We start from the raw sequence: 24,563 nt of genomic DNA on the forward strand, positions 1-24,563 counted from the left end.
CTGAAGTTTCCCCAGCATACACTCTGAAACGGACTAGCCACTCTGTCAAGTTTTTCTCTACAACATCTCTGCTTAAAAAGGTTTTTATTTAAACCCAATCCACCTCCTGACACAGTATGTGTTCATTAAACATTTCCCATGAAATTAACAATCAAGAGAATTTACAATTTAAGGGAAGATGCAATTTCTTGTTTCTAAAAGGTGTATCCTTCTATAGCCTGTTGTTCAATGCTCGGTCAGACATACTATTAATACTTGATGCTTTGCCAAGCAGAGACATTCACATGACTCCCTGGAGGACCACATGCTGAGCCTACACATGCGCAGGATTTGGAGCTGACGTTTCCAGTTTTTAAGGGTACTCAACAATAACAAATGGAATGCAATAAATAGACAGAAGCAAAGTAACCACATATAACTATTCGGATTATCAACGCCTCGACTGCTCGAGCCCAGGATTAAAAATGTGTCTTAACACTGACATCAAGCTACAGTTCACTTACATGTAAGGATCCTTTCAAGAACACAACTCACATACAAAGTTTGTCTATGGCAAGACAAGGCAACAGATCTAGACATTTTATTGAACTATGACTGACCTCCTTGCAAACCTTTTGAACTGGGTGTTATTTGAAGCCCTCATTTATAGTTACACTTCAACCAAAAGGAATAGCACAATATGACAGTCTACAGAAAACTTAGTTGTTTAGTGTCTGCACTAAGTGGTACAAAACAGATCAACCCCCTGATGCTGTAGTATGGTAGTAACATGAAGAACAGGCTTTAGAAGGGATTCACTCGTTCATGTGTCTTGCAGCACATCATATGACAATGGCTGAGCAGAAATGAACAGTGCCATAATCCCAGAAAATCTGCATTTCTATCTTCAAATAATTGTTCGAGGATCTGAGCAGGTCACATGTTTTGATGTTGGTGAAGTTTAAGAGGTGAGGTATTATTCTCAGAGCACTGTTCTTCTGTGATCAGGAAATAGTGTTAACAGACCGAAAACAATAAAAATATGAATAGATGTTTACCTCATATCTACCAGTTCCACTTGTTTGACTTAATCCACCAACTGACGGGCTGAAAGACTGTGCAGCAAACTTAAGCACCAAACTATCAAAATTACTCTCAGTTGGCACGTCAGGACTACTGAATGTCAGTGCAGGTCCATCTGAAAAAGAAAATTAAACATTTTGTTTCATACTCCGTTGCCTTGCATTGTGTTTCTTTATTATTGATAGAGTGCTATGGTGCCTGTTCTCTATGGTGTGCTCACTTGAGGACTGAATAAAAGATAATATAATTTTATCACAATTTACAATGAAATAAAAATGGGTGTTATCCACTGCATTTACAATATCCACCATGAACCCTTACTCTGACAGGGCTGTTACTTGTCCTTTGTACAGAGTTGTGAAACTGACAACATTGCACTTTGCCTCCTGCACAAGTTTTGTTTGGTTTTACAAGGCAAACGTTTGCAGGAAAGAAGGTGGGTCTCTGCGGTAATTTTGCTTGTAATCAGGATTCAGACAGAAACATGAGTTTGGACCACATTCGGGATTACCAGTTTCACCAGACTCAGGTCCAAACAGCGAATTAATGAGCATGACACAATTAAGGACAGATTTGTGAATTCATGGTACATGGCTAACTAAGCATATTGCTGCAGTGGGTTAGCTTATTTAATGGAACACGCCCAAGAAGCTGATTAGAGAGACAATGTAGTATGATGGATTGGTTACGATCAAGGGTTTCATTCAAGGTTAAAAAAAAATCAAGTGTGCCTGACACTTCCAATATCCTCATTCACCTTAAATGTAGGCAAATTGATGGTTCCATAAAGCTGAATGCATACTGGTGTACAGGCATCCAGAAGGTCATGTAACAATTCCCAGTTCCAGCCTGCATCCCCAGATCACAAGGATTACTCCCACAACTTTCAATTTTCAGAATATAGGTATACCTGCATGGGACACCTAAGGGTGACCTCTGTGCACCTTCAGGTCCATTGTGCTGAAATAGAGGTTGTGGGATTGTCTTCTAAGCACCACTAAATCTGAAAGAATACCACTTTTATGGGGAGACTTCAGTAGTAAACACTGGCAAGCCAGAGCAGTCTGATTTTAAAGCATTTATACACATACAGACATCCAAGCATTAATAATCCTTGATTGAGATAGTACATTAAAGCAGACAGGTTGGCTTTGCCGATTCACCTCCACTTTCAATAGAAACGGGATTTAGCTTGCTCTACACATACACTGCAGGAACGTCACTGAAATCAAAGGCTAGATTTGCAAGGGACTATGGGTTTGTAAATATCAAGCAGTGAGGGATAATGCATCCTGCGATCCATGGGGTTGTAGTCTAAATAATACACACAAAAATTCTCTCAGCCATTATTATTTAGTCTTAGGCCCCATTTAAGAAAAATACCATCCAATTCAGTGTGGATTTTCAATTTTTAACTCCAGTGGTGTGATATGTTTGTTGATGATGCCCAGGAGCGAAGAGAGCGGGTAGTAAGGAGGTAAGAGCTCCCAGGAAAAGAAGGATGAGTTTTTAAGTGTTATTGGGTAGCATAATAATATAAAGAATGCCCCTGTGTTCAGAGGACCGTGCTGGTTTGGCCCTTGATATGAGCAAATCCTCTAAGTCCCAAAGGTGGGGGCTATGATGAATAATACAAAGTTAGCATGCGCACCATTACCACTGCGTCGGCTTGCTATTGTCCCGCCTCGACTTACCATTTTGGCAATGAGGGCTGTGTAACCCCCATCAGAAACAGGAAGCAGAGCAGCATGCCAGGGAGCCTGCTGGTATCCTCAGAGTTGGATCACCACGGCCCAGTCAGGCTGTGTGGCTGTGTGCCTGCAGGATCTACAGGTCACCCACCCTCATGTGGCCCGCAGCTCAAGAGTTGAGATTTGCGTGCTGTAAGGAGGATGTACAGTGTTGTCTGCATCCACTGCATCCATGTGCTCTGTGACCCTTGCTGTGTGACCTTCATGTGGCAAGGGCAACCCCGAAGGCTCAACGCACCATGCTCACCCCCTCAAGTTCGGTTGCAGTGTCCTAGACACTCCGAAACAGTCAAGAGAAAGTTGAGCATGGCTGCGGCCGGCAAAATCAGGGAATGAAGAGACAACTGTTCCTTGCTGAGCTAAGCACACCATAAAGAAAGTAAGAGGGTGGAGATGTGGGGGTGGGTGATATGCCCATGACAGCAGTGGCAGCTGGTGACAGTTGAAAGTGGTGGGGCTTAAAAGTGTCCTGGGGGTGTCTGGTGGGGTGTCAGAGTGTCCTGTGAGGAGCGAGCGTAGTAAGCAAGCGAGCTTGACCATCATCAAGCAGTTTCGGAGTGGGGGCGGGATTTCTCCCTCTGAGAAAATTTTGAAAAAGAGTGGGCAAACGGTGCATTTTTATGCAAATTTGAGAAACCAAGATTTGCTTTGGGATCTGGTGTACATCAACACCCAAACATGTAAAGATGACATACAACATGCCACTGTTGGCACAAACTGCCTTTACTCACAAAACATTCTTCATAATGAGCCTTTTTCATGCCACAGAATTTCCTCCTGCAAAGCCACTTATTTCCAGTACCTTGGTTACAAAGATGGCGAGTAGTTCTTGGGTCACAGAAAGTTGACTTCGACATAACATACTACAGATATAGAAAATACAAGCTGAGAATACATCAGTGGGATATCCTCTAAGAGTAACATGTGGAGGTAGGGGTCAGTGGGTTATTGTCTGGTTTATTTGTTTGTCCAGACAGTTTGCATGCAGGTCTTTGAATGCAGCTCATAGCTCACTGTGCTAGACTGTGATTGCAACTTACGAACTGCACAGTAACAAAAAGATCTCTGTGACAAAATCAGTATATCAATGAGCATTGCAAATAAAATACTGTCCTGTAATCTGCATAGTATACGTTCTTTGCAGCAGGCATATTAACCCTCTGAGCTACCTTAGAAGAGTCAACACTCCCATCAGAGAAAACTTGATCTCCCTCCAGCAGGTATATTAATAACCAGGATTACCTTGGCTCTTTTATTGTTTGCTGAAAACTGTTGCATACAATGAACTCTGTAGCGCTTTTTTTTTCCAATCAGATTCATTAAAATCAAAATACATATGGGTCTCACAATAACAATACAAGATATCTGTCACAATGATAATGATATAATTTTAAAAGGAACTGTAAAAGCTGTTTAACATTTTAAAGTATAAAATGGGGGAAAAACAATAAAAACAGACCAAGACCAATTAAAATAAGAGATACATTGGGTATTAAAAAGCTAAAAACAGTGATATTCAATAAAGCATAAAGCTGAGCTAAATTTAAATTCAATCAAGAACAGAGAAAATAAACAGTTCATGGCGGCTTAACATTCTCAGATAATGTACAGTTAGTAGAATTGCAAGCAACAGCATTAAGATAATCAGTCAAAGGTAACCAATACAAATCTCTATTTATGGAGGGGCAGCATAAAGAGGTAAAAGCAATATCTAGTCTATGGTAGTGGCAAACATTATACCACCAAGCCTTATAGGAAATGTTGGATGAATTTTCCCAATTAAGAGTAATTTGCTGAAAGGCTAAAGCTAACATGAGATCCAACAGCTTTAAATTATCATCATCTGAAACAATGTCAGCAGAGAGGCTACCTAGAAAAAGCACTGAGGGAGATAATTGGGATCACAAATGAAAGATGGAGGTAAGCTGACGCCAAACTCTTCTCCAAAAAGAGACAGTGGGAGGACATTCAAAAAGGATATGCATAAGGTCACCCTTTGGGCTATCGCAGGACAAACAGTTTGAAGTGGAGGATACAGAAAATGTTACTATAGTAGAAGGGGCAAAATAAAGCCTGTGGTAAAGAAAGAAAAGTGACTGTGTGGTAGAAGCTGATCTAGATATTTTATAACATTGATGCGATATCTTATTCCAGAAGGAAACAGTCCAGGTACATCCCATATCCAATTCCCATTGAGATTCAATTTTAGATTTAGGACGTGTCAAAACAGGAGAATGAAAAGTTTATAAATATTTGATGCCTTAGGAAATGAGGTAAGAAAGGAGGACAAAGAAAAGGGTAATTCAGAAGGAGGGGAAGGCAAGGACAAAAAGTACATCAAGAATAATAATAAGAAGAAGATATTTAGGCATAAATGAATTGGGACAATGAAATAGAAGTTGGAATTGTGAAAAAGAAAGTGGAGTAGCATTGGAAAATAAATCTTTGACCCACGCTATATTTCTTTGTCTTCAGGATTTCCAAAATAAAGGTTTTTTATTAATAGCGATGAGACGATTATGCCAAATAGGGGAATTCAGAAAAGAGGAATAAATGATGGATGGAGGTAAATAGTGAGAACGCAGAAGAGCACAAGTATGTTTAAGAAGCGGGGAGGAGATTAATGAAATATTATAAGAAAAGGATACCACCTCAGAAGGAGAAAAGGGTAGAAGAAAAGAACATTCAATATCCAACCATAAGGGAGTAAACATAGAGGAGATCCATCTAGAAGCTTGACGCAAACAAAAGGATTTGTGATATAGTATGAAATCAGGAAAATTGGCTCCCCCCTCCTGTTTAGAATGACGAAGGTTACTAAGGGAAATTCTAGATTTCTTACTGTTCCAGAAGAATCTAGACCATCTGGAGTCCAGTTGTTTAAAAAAAGTAACAGGTAGAGGAATCAGAATCATGGATAGGATATATAAAATATTAGGAGAAATCATCATTTTGATAGAGTCAAGGCGACCCCACCAAGATAAAAATAAGGGATTCCATGACAAAACGGATCTATCAACCTTCTCTAAAGCATTCAAGATATTTACTTCAATGGAGTTTTTAATAGATGAGGTGAAACAAATACCTAAATATTTATTCTTGGAAGAATTCCAGTGAAAGCCAGTAATATCAAACGATGGTCTAAAACAAAATTTTGTTAAAGGAAGGATTTCAGTTTTATCCGAATTTATCTCATAACCTGAAATCAAAGAAAAGTCTTGAATCTCCCTAAGTAAAAACGGAATTGAGAGTTCAGGGTTTGAGATATATAAAAGTATTTCATCTGCATATGCTGTTAATTTTAAGTGTTTCTCACCATATTGGAAACCCTCAATTTTAATGTTATTTCTAATACATGATAGAAAGGGCCCAAGAGCTCGAATAAATAGGAGTGGAGAGAGCGGACACCCTTGAAGTACACCTCGACGTAATACAAAGTATCTGGACAATCTCCCATTCACCAATATCGATGCCATTGAGGATTGATAAAGCAAAGAGATAAATTAAATGAAATGAGGCCCTAAACCATGCCAGGCTAAAGCTTTTAATCGAAAAGACCAGTCTAACCGATCAAACGCTTTCTCAGCATCTATGGAAATTGCTGCTAAGGAGTACGAAAGAGCAGGAGCTTTGCTGAGTACATTGAAGAATGTTCTAGAGTTGTCAGAAGCAAGTCTACATTTGACAAAATCTGTTTGTTCCTTACTTATCAGCGCAGGTAAAAGGGTATGAAGACGTAAGGCTAATAATTTAGGAAAGATTTTATAATCTGTATTAAGGAGAGAGATTGGTCTATATGTTTTTTTTTTTTTGTTTTTTTTTTTTTTACAGAAAGTATGATCCTTACCTTCCTTTGGAATTAAACAAATTGAAGCTTCTTGAAATGTTCCCCTGCACAACCAGAACCCGTGAAGAATTGAAAAAGCTGTAAAAATTTGGGAAGTAAAATGGCAGAAAAATGTAGAAAAAATTCCACTGTAAATCCATCCGCACCAGGAGTTTTACCTTTTTTTAGAGATTGAAGGGCTTTAAAAATTTCTGATGAAGAAATATCTACTTCAAGCGAAGAAACATCAACAAGCGTCTTATTAGGGTTTGGAATGTTCTTTAAATAATCGTCAATCTGTAAGGAGGTCAGAACTGATTCAGGAGTATAAAGTGTCTGGTAATAATTAACAACTTCAGCTAAGATATCGTCATCTTTAAAAAGGGACTCACCAGTATCTGTAACTATAGACTTCATTGTGTGGCGTTGCTTTCGTACTTTTAAATAATTAGCCAGAAGTTTACCCAATCTATTTCGACCTCCATAATAGCGGGCGCTACTACGTAGAAGAAAAGAGGAGGCATTATCCATCAAGATTTTGTTGAATTGCAATTTTGCTTGAATAAATTCTTGTAGATTAAAATTAGAAGAGGAAGAATAATATCGATATTCTAACCGTTTAATTTTGAGAAGCAGGGATTGATGATGTGCATTAAAAGTTTTTTTTATTAAACAAAACATTTATTATATGACCACGAGCAGCAGCCTAAAACGAATCCTATGACAATTGTGGGGATACAAGAGAATCATCGTTAAATCTGAATAATTCCTCTGCAAAGGCAACAAAGGAAGTGGAAAATTTTGAATCAAGCAACAAAGTATTATTAAATTGCCACCTATTGGATTTGGGATGCACTGGGAGCAAATCAAAATCTGTGATGACTGGAGCATGATCAGTTATTACCATAGGTTCAATGGAGGAATTAATAAGATTTTGGGATAGTGATTTTGAAACAAAAATATGGTCAAGTCTAGATAAGGAGCCATGTGCTGGAGAATAAAATGAAAGATCCCTACTATCAGGATTACAGATTGTCTGTGAATCAATTAAATGACATTGTGAGAGAAATGCCTTAAATTGTTTATGCATTTTATGAGGAGAACATTTAATTACAGATTGCCTATTTATAAAAGGATCAATAATTTGATTGCAATCCCCTCCAAGAAGAAAAAAATCATCATTATAATGCAAACATTGATTAATAACATTAGGCCAGAAAAGATAATCCGAGTGATTAGGACCATCAATATTACCAATAGTCATTATAATTCCATTAATATTTAGCTTCACAAAGAGGCATCTACCCTCAGATTCTGAGTCTTGCGAAATAACATTAACTGATAATTTTTTTATGGCAGAGCACAATTACATCATTTTTCTTTGTAGATGAAGGAGAAGTAAAAACATTGCCCACCCAACCTCTTTTAAGTTTCAGCGCTTCAGAATCCGTCAAATGGGTCTCTTGTAAAAGAACAAAGTCTGGGTTATATTCAGCTAAATGGGATCAAATTCTCTGCCTTTTTATTGGGTTAATAAATCCTTTGACATTCCAAGAAATAACTCTGAATTTTTACGTCACATAACCATATATATACATGAAAGGTCTTGTACCATAAATAACTGAAAATACATATAGGTGAAAGGAAAACAAGAAAAACAAAGAGAGAGAAGAGTAAAGGGTAGATAGAAAGACAAAAGATGGAAAATATTCAAGAAAAAAAGAAGAGACAGTACATGTCAAATAAAGACGACTGCAAAAACATACCTGAGATGAATGAACAACAGGAGAGGGTTGGTGACAGCACAGACTGAAGACGGCACAGCAAGGAGACGAAACGCATCAACGGACAAATGTTACGAGCAAAAATAAGGATTATAGAACACCAGGAACCAAAACATCCCACAGCTAAAGTGAGCAAAGCGCCATTAGAAAAAAGAAAAAAAACGGCTCAGGCGGAAAAAATGTGTCAGACGATGCGTGGGGCTCTGAGATTAGGCGGTCATCTTGGCTGGCGGCTCGCTCACTCACGCATGCTCCCTCTGTAGCGCTTTTAAAACTGCTGCACTGCTACAAAACCACCCCCAACCCCTCCAGTGCCCCTGGAAACCCCTGATGCACAGTACAGCCAGCTAAAGCAGCGAGCCTTATGATTCAAGTTAGATTTTCTAAAATACGCTCAATTTCTTACGCTGGCCTGGCTCAAATCATGCTTGACACGCACTCATCTTGGGTAGAATGAAAACAACAACATTTTTTAATCACATGTTTCAAGTTGAAACAACTATGATTAAACAATAATGCTGCATTTGATTCTTTTTTTAGGTAACCTGCAAAGAGAGGAAATAATCCTAGCCAAGGCCAGAACACCAGGGAGTGACATCATGATATATATTTAAATGTGGTCATGTAAGACTGAGGGGAGGGAGTCACTGTTATTTAAGCATTGCCGGCTCTAAGTGTGGGCTTTATTTGCAGATGCCGAGAGCCCTTTGTTGCCTTAGAATGCAAGCAATCCTTGGAGCGTGCGTTCCCACGGACTTCCTCTTTTAGAGCTGAGTCGCAAGCTGTAAAAACATGCATATTACAGTGTTGCTTCAGAGCACAGGTTCTCTCCAAAATGAGGTATTCAGAAACCCACTTTCCTAAGCAGGACGATGATCGAAGCACTGATGCAGCTCTTTTTCTTCAGTTTGTGCCACAGGAATGACAGATAGCCACCTCCTACCTCGTACTGTACTGCATCTCTAAGACAATCCAGATGCTGCTCCCCCTGTTACAGCAGCCCCTGGATTGGCCTAGAGTCGTCTCTTGTGCACATGTCGGGCTGGCCAGAGAGAGGTAGCTGTCCAATCCGACATGCACACTTGGGTCTCAACTCTGAGGATGGTGTCAGTCTGCCACTAATATTGTAAACCCCTCAGGCTCCCACTCAGGTCCCGCCCTCTGGGATACTGCAACCGGCCATGGCAGAATCAGCCGACTTCTCAAATTTAATCTGGGAGCAAAGGGGGCAAAATATAAGTGGGACAACGCCCCAATGCCCTAATGGAGGCACCGCCCCTGCATGACAGCCATCCAGAGCATACCGCTGAAACGAAGACAAAGCAAGTTAGAGGGCCACTGAGCAGACAACACCTCCGAGGCAGAGGACAGGACGAAAACAAATAGTGTCATGAGTACAGACCCCAAAAGAGCCTGAAATTGTAAAATAGTCTGGTCACAAAATAATATTATAGCCAACATACCGTCCATGGACCCGTTCATCATGGCTCCAAGAGGAAGCTCTGGGTCGACCAGCAGAACATGTTTTTTGCTGCTATGGGTGTTGAGTAGTAGGGTAGATAGCCTCTACTAGTCTATTTGACAGGGGCAGATATTTACAAACTGTCCCAAACACTGTCAGAGGCATGCCCACCCCATTACTACGCCATCATTGTCTCTGTCCTTGATGTGCATTTTGCACCCATGGCCAATCCAGACTATGAGATATTTGTGCTGCGACAAGCTATATTCAGGACCCAGAGGAATCTATTAACTCTTTCTATGCCCAACTTAAAGAACTAGCCAGTACGTGACAAACAACTTTTCAACACCATAGAGAAGCAGCCCAAAATGCAACCCACCAGAGTAAAGGTTTCTGCATATGGACACTCAAAGCTGATACATCTCGTGGACATGTTTGTGACAAACATTGAGCAAAATGGTGTAACAACTCCCACAAAGGTGTATGTAATATGAGGAGGCCAAGGGTTGCGAGACAGCTCAGGGACTGCAGCTGGATCAATTTGCATTCAAAGTTTATATCAAAGAATTCGAAGAGCTGCTGGAATAACACCAAAGTCGATTCCAGAAAACTTGATGACCTCCACCACCTGACCCCAAACAGCCCTGAGACACTGGCATGTCACTCTCCACCTTCGTCCAAAAGTATACAAGGAGCTAAAACATTACAAGATCCCGACACGAGAAAGACTGTGGAAGAGCCCTTCCCTGGGTGTTCCCCATAGTGGTGATGTGAAAGCCCATAAAGCCAGAACTGAGATTATGTGAGGATATGCATACCCCAAAAGTAGCCATCAAGAGGCAACAGCACATTACACCAACTGTTGTTGATAATGTTGGAGAGCTCAGCAGGGCCTGCTGGCTCTCTAAGATTGGCCTGCGACCAGAGTACTACCAGGTCATGCTGGCTGCTAAGTCCTAGTACATCATCACCTTCTCCAATCAGCTGGTACTGCGCTGCTACAAGCGGATTAATTTTTGAATATCAAGTGCACCAAAATATAGTTTGGGAGGTCTTGAATGTAAATGACAACATCCTGATTTACACATCGTACCTGTAGAAACACTACCAGTGACTAAGAAAGCTACTCAAGAGACTGCAAGAGGGTGGGATAACCCTCCACAAAACCAAGTGGAAATTCCTCGAGTGCTCCATCAGTTCCTTTGGGTACAAGTTCTCCAGAGGAGAAGTTCCCCTTGGTGTGGAAAAAATTAAAAACGTTAAAGCCACCAACACTCACTGAGGTGCCGAGTTTCCTGGGGATGGTATATTACTGCAGGTGGTTCATTCAAAACTTGACCTCCATCACTGCCTCTTTGAGAGAACTGGCAAAGCCATCATCTCTGTGGTCATGAGAAATGACTGAAGAAGCTTTTGTGAAGATAAAGAAGGAGTTGTTTGCTGACACCACCTTATGTGTATTACAACCCTGCAAAAAAGACAGAGGTTTCAGCAGATGCAAGTCCCACAGGTTTAGGGGCTGTGCTCTCCTGTAGTGTATGCAAGCCGAACCCTTACCCGGACAGGACAAAGTTATAGATTGAGATGCCATTGCAGTCCATCAGCATTTTCATCTCTATGTGTACAGCCATCACTCTACTGTGAACACTAACAAGCTTCTCATTCCCCTGTTTAAAGGATCAGTGTCGAAACCCCTACACTGAACTGAGAAGTGGGTGCTGGATTGCAGGAGTAGTCTTTATCCATAGAGACAAGCCCTGGGGTTCAAAACTCAGCAGACTATTTGTCTCATCACCCCTGACAAGCAACCTCCAAAGAAGAAACCAAAGTGCTGGAGGAGTAGGTCAGGCTGGTCATAGAAAGATCAAGGCCCTTCCCTGTGCCCCTCTCAGACATTCTAAGAGTCACATTCAGGATGAATGTCTCCAACGGGGTGCTAGGAGCCATGAAGTCAAGGAACAGGAGGGTATAAAAAAGAAACCAGTCTCTCTGGACTCTAGAGCCTCAGCAAACTCTGTTGTCCCTCCTCTATGTGAGGAGTAAGCTAGTGTCATTTTTCGCAGTATTTCTTTATTAGATTTTAGATAGATATTTTAACAGTATATCAGATATACATAGCCAGATACAATAATAAACTATTACAGAACTACAAACAAACCCATATTAGAGAGCATCCTATCAAACTAACATAAGTGGGCAGCATTTTTCACACACTTACAGAGAATATATTGTGCGAACATAACAAAAAAATAGCAAAACTATTGCAACAGACAAGGACTGACTAATGTGGGGGGTGGGGGCAGCATATTATTTTAATACCCAATGCACATCCTATACCAATGAGCAACCTCAACAGCACAAAAGCCAGGGTGATTATGTTCTGCAGTCTGGAACATGAATAGACCTAAAGGGCTGGAACCTGCCACTCATCGCATCCTGCACCAACAACAACTTTCAAGGTAAGAATCAGGTCAAAAGGTGAGCTAGTATCATAAGCCGAAAGGGACACTGGCTGGTGATTGCCCAGAGTTCTGTACTCAGGATCATCCAGCTGGCTTATGGGGACAATCAAGGCATAGTGAGGGTGACAAGCTGGCAGCACAAAAAGATATAGGGGTTATTACAACTTTGGAGGAGGTGTTAATACGTCCCAAAAGTGACGGTAAAGTGACGGATATACCACCAGCCGTATTATGAGTCTATTATATCCTATAGAACTCGTAATACGGCTGGTGGTATATCTGTGGAGTGGAGTGGTTCATGAGGACCCTCAACAAGACGATTTGCATCGCCCATGCCCAACATCTCCAACTGGAGTGCACTTTGTATTGTTTTGTAAGGGAGTACAGGCTGACTCCCTATGATACCACACAACAGTCTCCTAGCTAGCTATTCATGGGTCATCTGGTGGATGACACTGTCCCACACTAACCATTGTGAGTTCACAGGGATTTGGATAGTGCTGCTGTGAGGGTCCACAGAAAGCAGCGCAGTGATGCAATGAGTCATCGGTAATGAGCCAGGGCAGTGACTGTGCAATTAGGGAACTAAGTGAGAGATTGCAATCCTGGGAGTAAGTTGAGGTTGCCTTTTGAAACTGACGCTTGGAGAGGCGTCAGAGTACAGGGGACTATGATCATTGCCCGTTGTGGTGGTGAGTTAATACCTTGCAATGTGTCTCTGTTTAAGAAGTCCCTGTGACTGGTGCTGTTAGATTTTCCTTCCAAACAGATGTGTATGATCTTAGTGTTGAGGATGGCCCTTGACCACAGAGATAAGCCCAGTGCCAGTGTGACTAGCTCTGGATTGGAAATGGTTGCTCCAGGAACTGCCCGAGTTTTGGATCTGTATACAAATCGGGTCTGTCAACAGTTCCTTCTATTCCAGAAGGTGGAGAGAACACTTGGTATCACCTCAGGGCACATCCCAAGCCCTCTACCATATATCAAGACTTTGTGAAGGTAGAACTGTTAGTTGATGACCAGGGATTTGGAAAGACTGCTGGTGCATGTTCTGGTTACTTGTGTGTGTGCGTTCTTTTTGTGCTTTTGGGAGGAATGTTAAGTAGGGGCTTTGGTGTTATTGGGTAGCCCAATAATTTAGGGAACAACCCTCTGTTCAGTGGATCCTGTTGGTTTGGCCCTTGATGTGCGCAACTCCTGTAAGTAGCAGGGGAGGGGTATCGATGAAAGATAAAAGGTAAGCACGCACACCATCCTGTTGTTGCTCACCAGCACAACAAAGGCATCCACACAAGTAGAGTAGGGAGGGAGGAGCATCAGAAAGGAAGATAAAGTAGGGCAGAGAGAACAGGAACATCAGAGCATAGCAGGCACTGCCATAAAGGAGAGAAGTATGCCTAGCAGCGAGGGGAGAGGAGAAAAGCGCAGGGGCAGGGAGGAAGATAGGAGAAGGAAAAGGGCGGTGGAGAGTAGGACAGGGAGGAGGCTGCTCAAGACGGTATAGCTCCAGACAGTGAAGAGGTGGGTGTTGTGTCCTCTACAGCCTGGTAGCACGCACAAGAACACACCACGCATGGTGAAAGTATTTAACATATTTACTCATCAGTGTACAACATTCAACTTGTTTCTCAATATCCCAATAAGCATTAATGACCAAACCCTAACATCTTCCCATATCGATTATGTAATTTCCTTCTTAAGTCTGCCCACAGTCACGGGGTCCTAACACTTACAGTTCTAAGACACTACATCTCCCCCCGTTGTTAAATAAAAAGACATAAACAAAAACTATGAACAAAAAGCAGAATTACAATCAGCCATATAGGTAATCACACAGTTCGGCCAGACCATGTATCATGAGGTAGTTGAGCTGTACCCATGGTGGACCGCAGGGTTACAGGATCCGATGTCTGGTCAGGGTCTTCAGATGGAGGAGCTTCCTCAAAATCTCTAGGGACTGATGATCAATGAGAATGAGTCTGAAGTGGGTTGAGTCTCTTATGATGGATTTGCCAGGACAATGTGCTGTTATCACATGTCTCTTCCATGTTACAGCTTGTAAAGGTTCAACATCAAATGGAGGATCTGTCTTTTGCTTTTGTTTGACAAGAACCCAGTCACCCTCATTGAACACCAGCTCTCGAGTTTGATGATGTCGATCAGTGTATGCTTTCATCCGATACTTCTGAGCAGTGTCAGTAGCACGAACCGCATCATCATGTAAGTTCTCTCAGGGGTCCACTGAGGTAGTTTGGTTCTCATGGCTCTCTCAAACATCAGGGTAGCAGGACTCCCGTCTGTAGTAGAATGAGAAGTTGACTGATAAGAACGGAGAGCTTGGCATAACGACGGACTAAGATTAAGTCCCTCGATCGATGTTTGTTGGATCAGGATGCATGTTTCAGGGTCCTCATAAATCGTTGCAGGACACTGTTGGCTTGAGGCCGCAAAGGTGTGCTTTTCTGATGCTTGATGTTAAGGCCAGCTAGAAACACCTTGAACTCCTTGCTGTTGAACAGTGGACCATTGTCAGACTTGAGGATATTTGGCAAGCCCCACACTGCAAAGATGTTATTTAGCCACTCAACAACTTTGTTGTGAGTTGAGGATGACATGCCTTCTACCAGAAGAAACCAATAATGTTAATCAATGACTGTCATGAGATGGTGTCCATTTGCCAAGGGCCCAAAGAAGTCGATGGCGATTCTTTTCCACGCATGCGCAAAGAAGATCAGACATGGTCAGTGGACGCTGGATCACTTCTCCGAGACAGGCAGTTGCATAAATGACACTCCTTTAGTTTCCTCTCCACTTTTTCGTCCAAGCCAGGAAACTACACATGATCCCTCAATGCCTTCTTGGTGGCTAGAATTCTATGATGGCCTTCATGCGCTGGTAAAATAACTCAAACTTGCAGGTATGACAATCCAGGATCCTCTTAGTACAAGCCCTTCTTCTGTGACAGATATTTCATCTTGGACATTGCAATATTTTTTAAACCCAAGCTCATCACTTACAACACTCTGGCCCTCAATATGAGTTTGGCGGGCGGCGGAGGCTGCCCGCCAAACTCGTACTGCCACCTGACCGCCAATGCGGCCAGAACATTGCGAGGCCTATTACGAGTTCACTGCAGGGCCGGCAGGTGGAAACAGCATTTCTGCCCGCCGGCCCTGTGGTGAACAAGGCCTTAACAATGTGGCGGTGCGGCGGGCGTAGCAGCACCCGTTTCACTTTCCACTGTCTGTAATTCGGGCAGGGGAAAGCGTGATGGGGCTGTCCATGGGGGTCCCTGCACTGCCCATGCCAATTGCATGGACAGTGCAGGGGTCCCCAGGGGGCACCCGGTGCCCCGATTCCACCAACCTTTCCATGGCAGTCCAACCGCCATGAAAATGCTGGTGGAATGGGAAGTCGGAATACCCAGGGTGGCTCTGCCACGCTCGTAATGTGGCTGCCAGACCGCCACAAAAACGGCAGTCCGACCGCCACGGTGAGTCTGGCGGTCTTAAGACCGCCAGACCCGTAATGAGGGCCTCTGTCTCCATAACTAGGCTGATATAATGTCAGCCTAAGTCCTTATCAGCATTGGCAGCAGTAAAGATATTCAGGTGTGCTGGACTTTACAATTAAATTGATGTACCCATTGGCAGTTTTCGACGTTGAACTGTGCCACTGTAGAGGTACTTGTGTGAAATAATCAGCAGGGTGTTGATTTTTGCCTGGCTTAAGCCCAATTATGCAGTCACACTCTTGTAGGTGCAACCCCCCATCTCTCAATGTGAGGGGGCATCTTGGATTTCAGATTTCGGATGTCCGAAAATGGTGAGTAACGCCTGGTAGTCAGTGACGATATTCATAATGCATGAAAATGTTCACAGGCCCATACCACTGCAAAACTTTCTTCCTTTGGCTGGGATAAGCATGTTCGGTTTCAGATAAAAATTGACTGGTGTATGCCACAATGTGTCTTTGAGCATTCGGATGTCCACTATGCTGAGCAAACATTGCTCCCAACCCCACAAGGCTTGCATCAAAAGTGATCTTGGTGTGCAGTTTAGGATCAAAGTAAGCCATCTCAATATTCAATTGCATGCGTTATACTTTTGAAACTGCAGTCGCATTCAGTAGACGATCAGAACTGGAAATTTTGTTTTGTCAGGTCACTCAAAGGGGCACTCACTGTGGCAAAGTCATGAATGTATCTCAAACAATAGCTGGCCATGCCCAGGAAGGACTGTACCATGGTGATGTCTTGTGGAGGACTGGTGACTGACAGTGCTTCTAGACTGTCGGGATCAGAAAATAGGAGTCCAAAGAAGTTAAGATTTGTTTTTGAAAGTTCACACTTTGAAGCATTTAAGATGAGGCCTGCATCCCTAGTAATTGATATACTGGTTTGAGGACTTTATCATGCTTCTTCCGTATTGCACCAATAAAACGGTACATCATCACTGTCACTGAAGGCATGTGTCACAGGTTGAATAATCCTATGTATAACATCTTGGAATAGTTCTGCAGCAGATGACATACCAAAGCCTAATCGTTTGTATCTACATAAACAAACATGAGTCAAAAAAGTGGTAATGTACCTTCAGTTCTCTTCCAGTTCAAGCGGATAGTAGCTCTTGTTCAGGTCAAGACAGGCGAAAACTTTGACTACATTCAGCTGCATGATTATATCCGCAATGTGCGGATATGATATGTGTGGATCTCTCGATTGCTTTGTTGGCTTGGCGCATAGCCACACAGACGCACACCGCACCTCCACTGTCCTTTTTCAGCACCACTACGATGGTACGACACCCACGGTGGAGGACCAGTAGAGCGCTCAATAATGTCATGCTTCATCAAAGCTTTTAGCTTCTTCTCAACTGCTTCATGTGGATGAAATGTCATTCTGCAGTGTCGCTGTGCAACAAGCCTGATGTCTTCATTAATGTGAAGTTGCAACTTCATTTTTTTGAGCCTTACTAGGCCATGAAACAGAAATGGGAACTTACTCACAATTTCAAGTTGCAAGATTAAACTGTAATTTATGGATAACAGTCCCATATCAACAGCAGTTGCTAAGTGGAGTATGCATCCACTAGACGGAGAACACAGATTGGGGCCTACACAGACCCCTTTATATGCCTCAAGGTAGCTATGAATGACTCTTGACACCACAACGGTTTAGCAGCAGCCCAGGTACACACATTTGTATTTGACACTGAGTCGCAGTACAGGTGATAGATTGTGAATTTGTTCAATTGGCATGATGTTGATCGATGCACCGCTGAGAATTATAAAAGTTACAGGGCAATTGTTGACTTTCAGATTGAAATTGGGGCAATGTCCATATGAGTTATTTGCATTCTCAGCATTTAGGTTTCTGCTCTCATTTCTTCTTCCATGCAAGCGGCAAGGCCCTCTTGTGCATGCCGTTCCCTCTTATTTATGACCATCACACATTCACCCTCTTCACTGTCGCTCAATGGTGATGTCAAAGAACTCTTGTAGGATGAACTTGATGATGATCAACTTCGTTTAGTTTCAAACTGTTGCAGTTAAGGTTATTTTTTGTCTTTGTGGGTGGAGTGAGAATGTTTCTGGAAACTTTTGGCATCCATTTTCTCATTTTATCGTGACACACTTGGTTTCTCTTTCACTTTACAAATGGTCATGAAGTGATTCTCTTTTCTGCACCCTTTACACTTTTGTCTGATGGCCGGGCATTTGTTTTTATGTGGAAGTGAAAATCCACATCGGAAAAACACTCTTTCTTTCTTCGATTAAGTCGACTTGCATGTTTCTACTTGGCGCTGGTGTCTACTTTTTATGACCAATGGTGATTTATCTTTCGCTGTTCCAGCTTTCATGTCAGCAGCTTCCCAATCTGCTTGTTCCTCAGCTCTGGCAGTCATTAATACCTTTTCTAAACTGAGTTTCTCTCACAACATTCATCTCCCAAACGAGTCTGACAAAAAATCATCAATGACTCTGAGGCGCATGGCTTTTTCATCATTAAATTCACTAAATTTGCAATGTTTGACAAGCACATCAAGTCTTTCAACAAACACACACACACATATCGTTTCACCAACTTGTTGTCTCCCTAGAATGAAAATGTACCTTTCATAGTTGACATTTGGCATCGGGTTACACTTCTTTGATTTGACGGTATGAGATTGCCTCAGTCTGTGGGATTTTCTTTAGCATTTCTTTCACTCTGTCATCAGTGAGATTCTTTGAGTATTTAATGATTTTCTCATCACTTACTTCTTCCAGGGCATTTATGAAACCATCGAAAGTCTCAATCCACGTGGTCCATCTAGCTCCAATATTCAGCTTTTTGTCAGAGGCTTCAGGAAATGCGGCAGCGCTGTATTCCATGCTTCTTGCAGTCACTACAGGAAGTCTTCAGAAGCTGGAAGACGTTATGAGTTGTGCTGAAAGCCACATGCTGCCGCCTTCCCTGTCTACAGCAGCTTTTTCGAGGACCCAAAACTTTGAGCACAACCCTTGTGTTCGCCCTTGAGCCACCTCGTCCAGGATGAGGTTGTGAGGCCAGTAAGTAGACTTCACCATTTGTACCTGGTTGTCGCGGTCTTCTAGCGCTATATCTGGTTGATGTTATCTTCTCTGTTGTACCTGGTTGTCACTACTTTTAGGACCATCTTCTTCAGCTTGGCCAACAACTCTTGGCTGGCTTTTCCTATGGTGCTCTCTTGCTAGGCTTTTAGTTTCTTTACCATGCCTTGTGCAGGCTGGAGTGGACCATGCACCTACACAAACTACAGGCTTCTTCACATCAGCTTGAGGCACACGTGGCAGGCACAAGCTGTCTGCTATATCCTTGCAAACTCTCAAGGACAGCAATTCTGTCTCTTCAGAGCACGGTTTCCATCCACGTCACCAGTTATCACGTCCTCCCCAGCACTGTAGCATGAACAAGAACACACAACACACGGAGCTCGTGGTTAATGTCTTTGCTCATCAGCATCCAACTGTCACCTGGTTTCTCAATATCTCAATAACTGTTAAAGATCACACCTTGACACCTCCCCAAATTGATTACTTAATTTGCTTCATAAGTCCGTCCCTAGTCACGGGGTCCTAAGACTTACAGTTCTATAACACCACAGTGGGTTTGTGGAGGGAAAAGCAACAGAGCAGAATTAAAACTCCCGGCAGGGAAGAGAGCTCATAGTGGTGAGGGAGGAGGGGTAAGGAGTGTGAGCAAAAAGGAGGAAGCAGCAGAAAAGTGTGAGAAGAGTTGCTGCATTGCTCGAGGTGGCAAAAGAAAAAGCAGAGTGGGAAAGGAGCCTGCAGTTTAACAGAGAAAGAAGAGGAATGCTACCACGCTGTTCCTGGCAGCAACAGGACAGCTCAGGACATGAAAGGAGGAGTGGGGCGCAGCAGAGCATCGGCAAAGGGCACATTAAAATCAACAAGGAAGAGAGAATTCTAACAGGTTTCTTAAGGGTTTCATCTAGTGATAGTGTTAGTGTTCTGGTTGGAATGTACTTAAGATGTTCGGTGACCTCAAGTGGAGCTACAGGATTATGTGTTGCACATTAATTTTCTCTTGGGAGTTTACAATCTTGCGATCATGAGCACTTAACACTATTCTTTTTGTGATTATCTACAGAGCAGCCTTTTCTTTTATCTTCTTTGCTGTGTTGCCTGGTTATCGATTCCCTGTAGTCAGGATGACATAACTGAGAGTCATTATAAATTTATGAATCACATGGGGTCTTAGCTGATCTTGGCTAATCACCATTATTTCAAGTTGTCCTAGTTCAGTTCCAAATCTAAGTGAATCTCTGTTAAAGGTTGATTTTGCCTCATAAGACATTTGTGTATATACATATGCCTCTAAGATAAGATTTGAATGCATCCCATTCAATCCTAATGTCTCCTGTCAAGTATTCATTATCTTTGAAATATTGGTCAGTATGCTTTCTAATTATTTAAGAGACTGGTGCATCTTTCAAAGATTTAGATCGCAGTCTCCAAGTAAGGATACCAGCTATATCTGTACTGCAGTGTATGTGACTTGATAGTGGATTATGGTCCGGCAAGATGAGGAACACGCTGTATGTGTACCTGCAGATCTTCATTGGAAATTAACATATCAAACCTGGAGTGCAGGTCATGCATGTTTGAAGAATATGTAGATTCTCTTTCAGTGGGTTTCAATTCTCTCCATATGTCAAATTATTTCTATTCCTGAAGTCTGGTCTCAAAGCTTTCAGGTATCTTCAGGACGGATGTACTTCAGAATGGTGGACAGAATCTGTCACATACCGGGCCTTGTAAGCAATTATCATCACTCCCTACAAGTGATGGATATATTCGTGAGATTCCTTAAATAGGAGGGGGTTAGTTTGGCAAGGTATTCTAATTGTGTAGTTGTAGGGGTGTACACTCTTCAAGTTGCTAGTAGTTTACCACCCAATGTCCCATTTAAACTATGTACCTACTCTCTATGTCAAACTTAACATGCTGTGCTACAAATAGGATGCCAAGCTTGATTATTATCAGCATGCTCCTTGCAAAAGAGGAATATGTTGTATAAAATGTAAGAAGCCTCTCTCTCTTTTGGAGTTTACCTCTCTCAACTTTAGTTAAATGTGTTCCTTGCCGGCATACAATATCCACCTCCCTTCTCCATACATAATTATATATTTTCGGTCTCTACATTGTTTTCCCCATTCTCCTTAAAGTTCCAAGTGATTATTTTATATTTGGTGGATGATATCCTGCTTAGAAGGTTTTAGTACTAGAGCTTTTTTTATGTTTTCCATCCGAGTAAATCAAAACCCTACACCCGAAAATTGTGTGACTACTATGATGCAATGTCTCTATTGTGTCAGTCTCCAGATGTAACAATAGTAACAGTGGCCAGAGCACTGGGCTCAATTACCAACTGCCCAAGTCCTTCACAACAAAGTGAGAACATACCAGCCCAAATGTGAATCAAGGTAACAGAGATACGGAGAGACAGATCAGGGGAGAGGGGGAAGAAGTTGTGAATTCACTGTGATACCATGTGCCCCGTTTTCCTCACTACCAAAAAGTAACATCCATCTAATAAACCAGTGTGTTATGCTTAGGAAAAGTATCAGTGTAGGAAGTTGGATCTGCATGTACTATTTCAAAGTAAGAAATAGCATGCACAGAATCCAAGGGTTTCCCTTAGAGGTAAGATAGTGCAAAAAGTTGATAATTCTAATGCTCTATTTTGTGTTAGTGTGGTCGAGCAGTAGGCTTATCAGAGGGTAGTGTTAAGCATTTGTTGTACACACACAGGCAATAAATGAGGAACACACACTCAAAGACAATTCCAGGCCAATATGTTTTGATACAGAAAAATATATTTTCTTAGTTTATTTTAAGAAGCACAGGTTCAAGATTTACAAACAATACTTTAGGTATCAGGTATCTTAGGAACTTTGAATCATCACAATAGCATGTACAGTTTTGGCACAAATGGCAATAAGCTATTTTAAAAATGGACACAGTGCAAAAATCAACTGTTCCTGGGGAGGTAAGTATTTGTTAGGTTCACAGGTAAGTAAAGCACTTACAGGGTTCAAAGTTGGGTCCACGGTAGCCCACCGTTGGGGGTTCAAGGCAACCCCAAAGTTACCACACCAGCAGCTCAGGGCCGGTCAGTTGCAGATGTCAAAGTGGTGCCCAAAACACATAGGCTTCAATGGAAATAGGGGTGCCCCTGTTCCAGTCTGCCAGCAGGTAAGTACCCACGACTTCGGAGGACAGACCAGGGGGGTTTTGTAGGGCACCGGGGGGGGGGGGAAGACACAAGCAGGCACAGAAAGTACACCCTCAGCGGCACAGGGGCGGCTGGGTGCAGAGTGCAAACAGGCGTCGTGTTTGCAATAGGTTTCAATGGGAGACCCAGTGGTCTCTTCAGCGATGCAGGCAGGCAAAGGGGGGCTCCTCGGGGTAGCCACCACCTGGGCTAGGAAGAGGGCAACCTGGGGGTCGCTCCTGCACTGGAGTTCGGTTCCTTCAGGACCTGGGGGCTGCGGGTACAGTGTCTTTACCAGGCGTCGGGTTCCTTAAAGCAGGCAGTCGCGGTCAGGGGGAGCCTCTGGATTCCCTCTGCAGGCGTCGCTGTAGGGGCTCGGGGGGGTCAACTCTGGCTACTCACGGGCTCGCAGTCGCTGGGGACTCCTCCCTGTAGAGTTAGTTTTCCGCAGGTCGAGCCGGGGGCATCGGGTGCAGAGTGGAAAGTCTCACGCTTCTGGCGGGAAACCTGTGGTCTTTAAAAGTTGCTTCTTTGTTGCAAAGTTGCAGTTTCTGTGGAACAGGGCCGCTGTCCTCTGGAGTTTCTTGGTCCTTTTAGATGCAGGGTAGTCCTCTGAGGCTTCAGAGGTCGCTGGACCCTGGGGGACGCGTTACTGTTTTTCTTGAAGTGGGGAGACAGGCCGGTAGGGATGGGGCCAAAGAAGTTGGTGTCTCCGTCTTCTCTGCAGGGCTTCAGGTCAGCAGTCCTTCTTCGTCTTCAGGTTGCAGGAATCTGTCTTCCTAGGTTCTGGGGGTCCCTAAATAATCAATTTAGGGGTGTGTTTAGGTCTGGGAGGGTAGTAGCCAATGGCTACTAGCCCTGAGGGTGGCTACACCCTCTTTGTGCCTCCTCCCGGTGGGGAGGGGGTCACATCCCTAATCCTATTGGGGGAATCCTCCAAACTCAAGATGGAGGATTTCTCAAGGCAGGGGTCTCCTCAGCTCAGGACACCTTAGGGGTTGTCCTGACTGGCCAGTGACCCCTCCGTGTTTTTCTCATTATCTCCTCCAGCCTTGCCGCCAAAAGAGGGGGCAGTGCCCGAAGGTGCGGGCATCTCCACTAGCTGGGATGCCCTGTGGCGCTGTAACAAAGGGGGTGAGCCTTTGAGGCTCACCGCCAGGTGTTACAGTTTCTGCAGGAGGAGGTGTGAAGCACCTCCACCCAGTACAGGCTTTGTTACTGGCCACAGAGTGACAAAGGCACTCTCCCCATGTGGCCAGCAACATGTCTGGTCTGAGCAGGCTGGCAAAACTAGTCAGCCCACACTGGAAGTCGGGTATGTTTTCAGGGGGCATCTCTAAGATGCCCTCTGGGTGTATTTCACAATAAAATGTACACTGGCATCAGTGTGTATTTATTGTGCTGAGAAATTTGATACCAAACTTCACAGTTTTCAGTGCAGCCATTATGGTGCTGTGGAGTTCGTGTTTGACAGACACCCAGACCATATACTCTTATGGCTGTCCTGCACTTACAATGTCTAAGGTTTTGCTTAGACACTGTAGGGGCATAGTGCTCATGCACCTATGCCCTCACCTGTGGTATAGTGCACCCTGCCCTAGGGCTGTAAGGCCTGCTAGAGGGGTGACTTACCTGTGCCACAGGCAGTGTGAAGTTGGCATGGCACCCTGAGGGGAGTGCCATGTCGACTTAGTCATTTTCTCCCCACCAGCACACACAAGCTTGCAAGCAGTGTGTCTGTGCTGAGTGAGGGGTCCCTAGGGTGGCATAAGACATGCTGCAGCCCTTAGAGACCTTCCCTGGCATCAGGGCCCTTGGTATGAGAGGTACCAGTTACAAGGAACTTACCTGAATGCCAGGGTGTGCCAATTGTGGAGACAAAGGTACAGTTTAGGGAAAGAACACTGGTGCTGGGGCCTGGTTAGCAGGCCTCAGCACACTTTCAAATCATAACTTGGCATCAGCAAAGGCAAAAAGTCAGGGGGTAACCATGCCAAGGGGGCATTTTCCTTCTTTCGGGAAACACGGACGCGGGTAGGTCGCACGCAGTTAGGAGCACCGTTTGACAATTAGTCTCACTCCTGACGATTGGTCCATGTTATCCCATGTAGCTCATTCCTAAGATGGGGATGGGGATGGGCGACAAATAGGACTAAATGTTCCTCCCAATACTAGTGTAAGTGACTGGATACGCTTGTACTGACTATTTTTGTGTATATTTATCCATGTGTTTTTTTTTTTTTTTAATAGGGGATACATATAGTTAACTGGTCCTGAAGAAGCGTCACCGGACCCTTATGGGCCACTAGCGACGCAAAACATGTGGACCCTGATGAGGGTTGGCTTAGAAATTTTCCACCCTCTGTTCTTCTTCTTTTCTACGATAGAGTGATTGAGCATTGCCTCTGTTTCACTCTTTTGATTATACCTTGTTTTTTTAATCTTGGCCTCTGATT

General features: G+C 43.2%; 1 protein-coding gene across 5 annotated transcripts in view; it reads right to left on the reverse strand.

Annotated features, from left to right (window-relative positions):
• Positions 1–24,563, reverse strand: part of TCTN1 (tectonic family member 1) — a 275,107-nt gene that overhangs the window by 201,808 nt on the left and 48,736 nt on the right. For all 5 annotated transcript variants that reach the window (XM_069214867.1, XM_069214866.1, XM_069214868.1 and 2 more), the window contains exon 4: positions 1,038–1,177. In XM_069214867.1, the coding sequence (XP_069070968.1) occupies positions 1,038–1,177 (140 nt within the window). The remainder of the gene's footprint in view (positions 1–1,037; positions 1,178–24,563) is intronic.

This window comes from Pleurodeles waltl, chromosome 11 (genome assembly GCF_031143425.1).
Source record: "Pleurodeles waltl isolate 20211129_DDA chromosome 11, aPleWal1.hap1.20221129, whole genome shotgun sequence".
In the NCBI taxonomy this organism is placed as follows: domain Eukaryota; kingdom Metazoa; phylum Chordata; class Amphibia; order Caudata; family Salamandridae; genus Pleurodeles; species Pleurodeles waltl.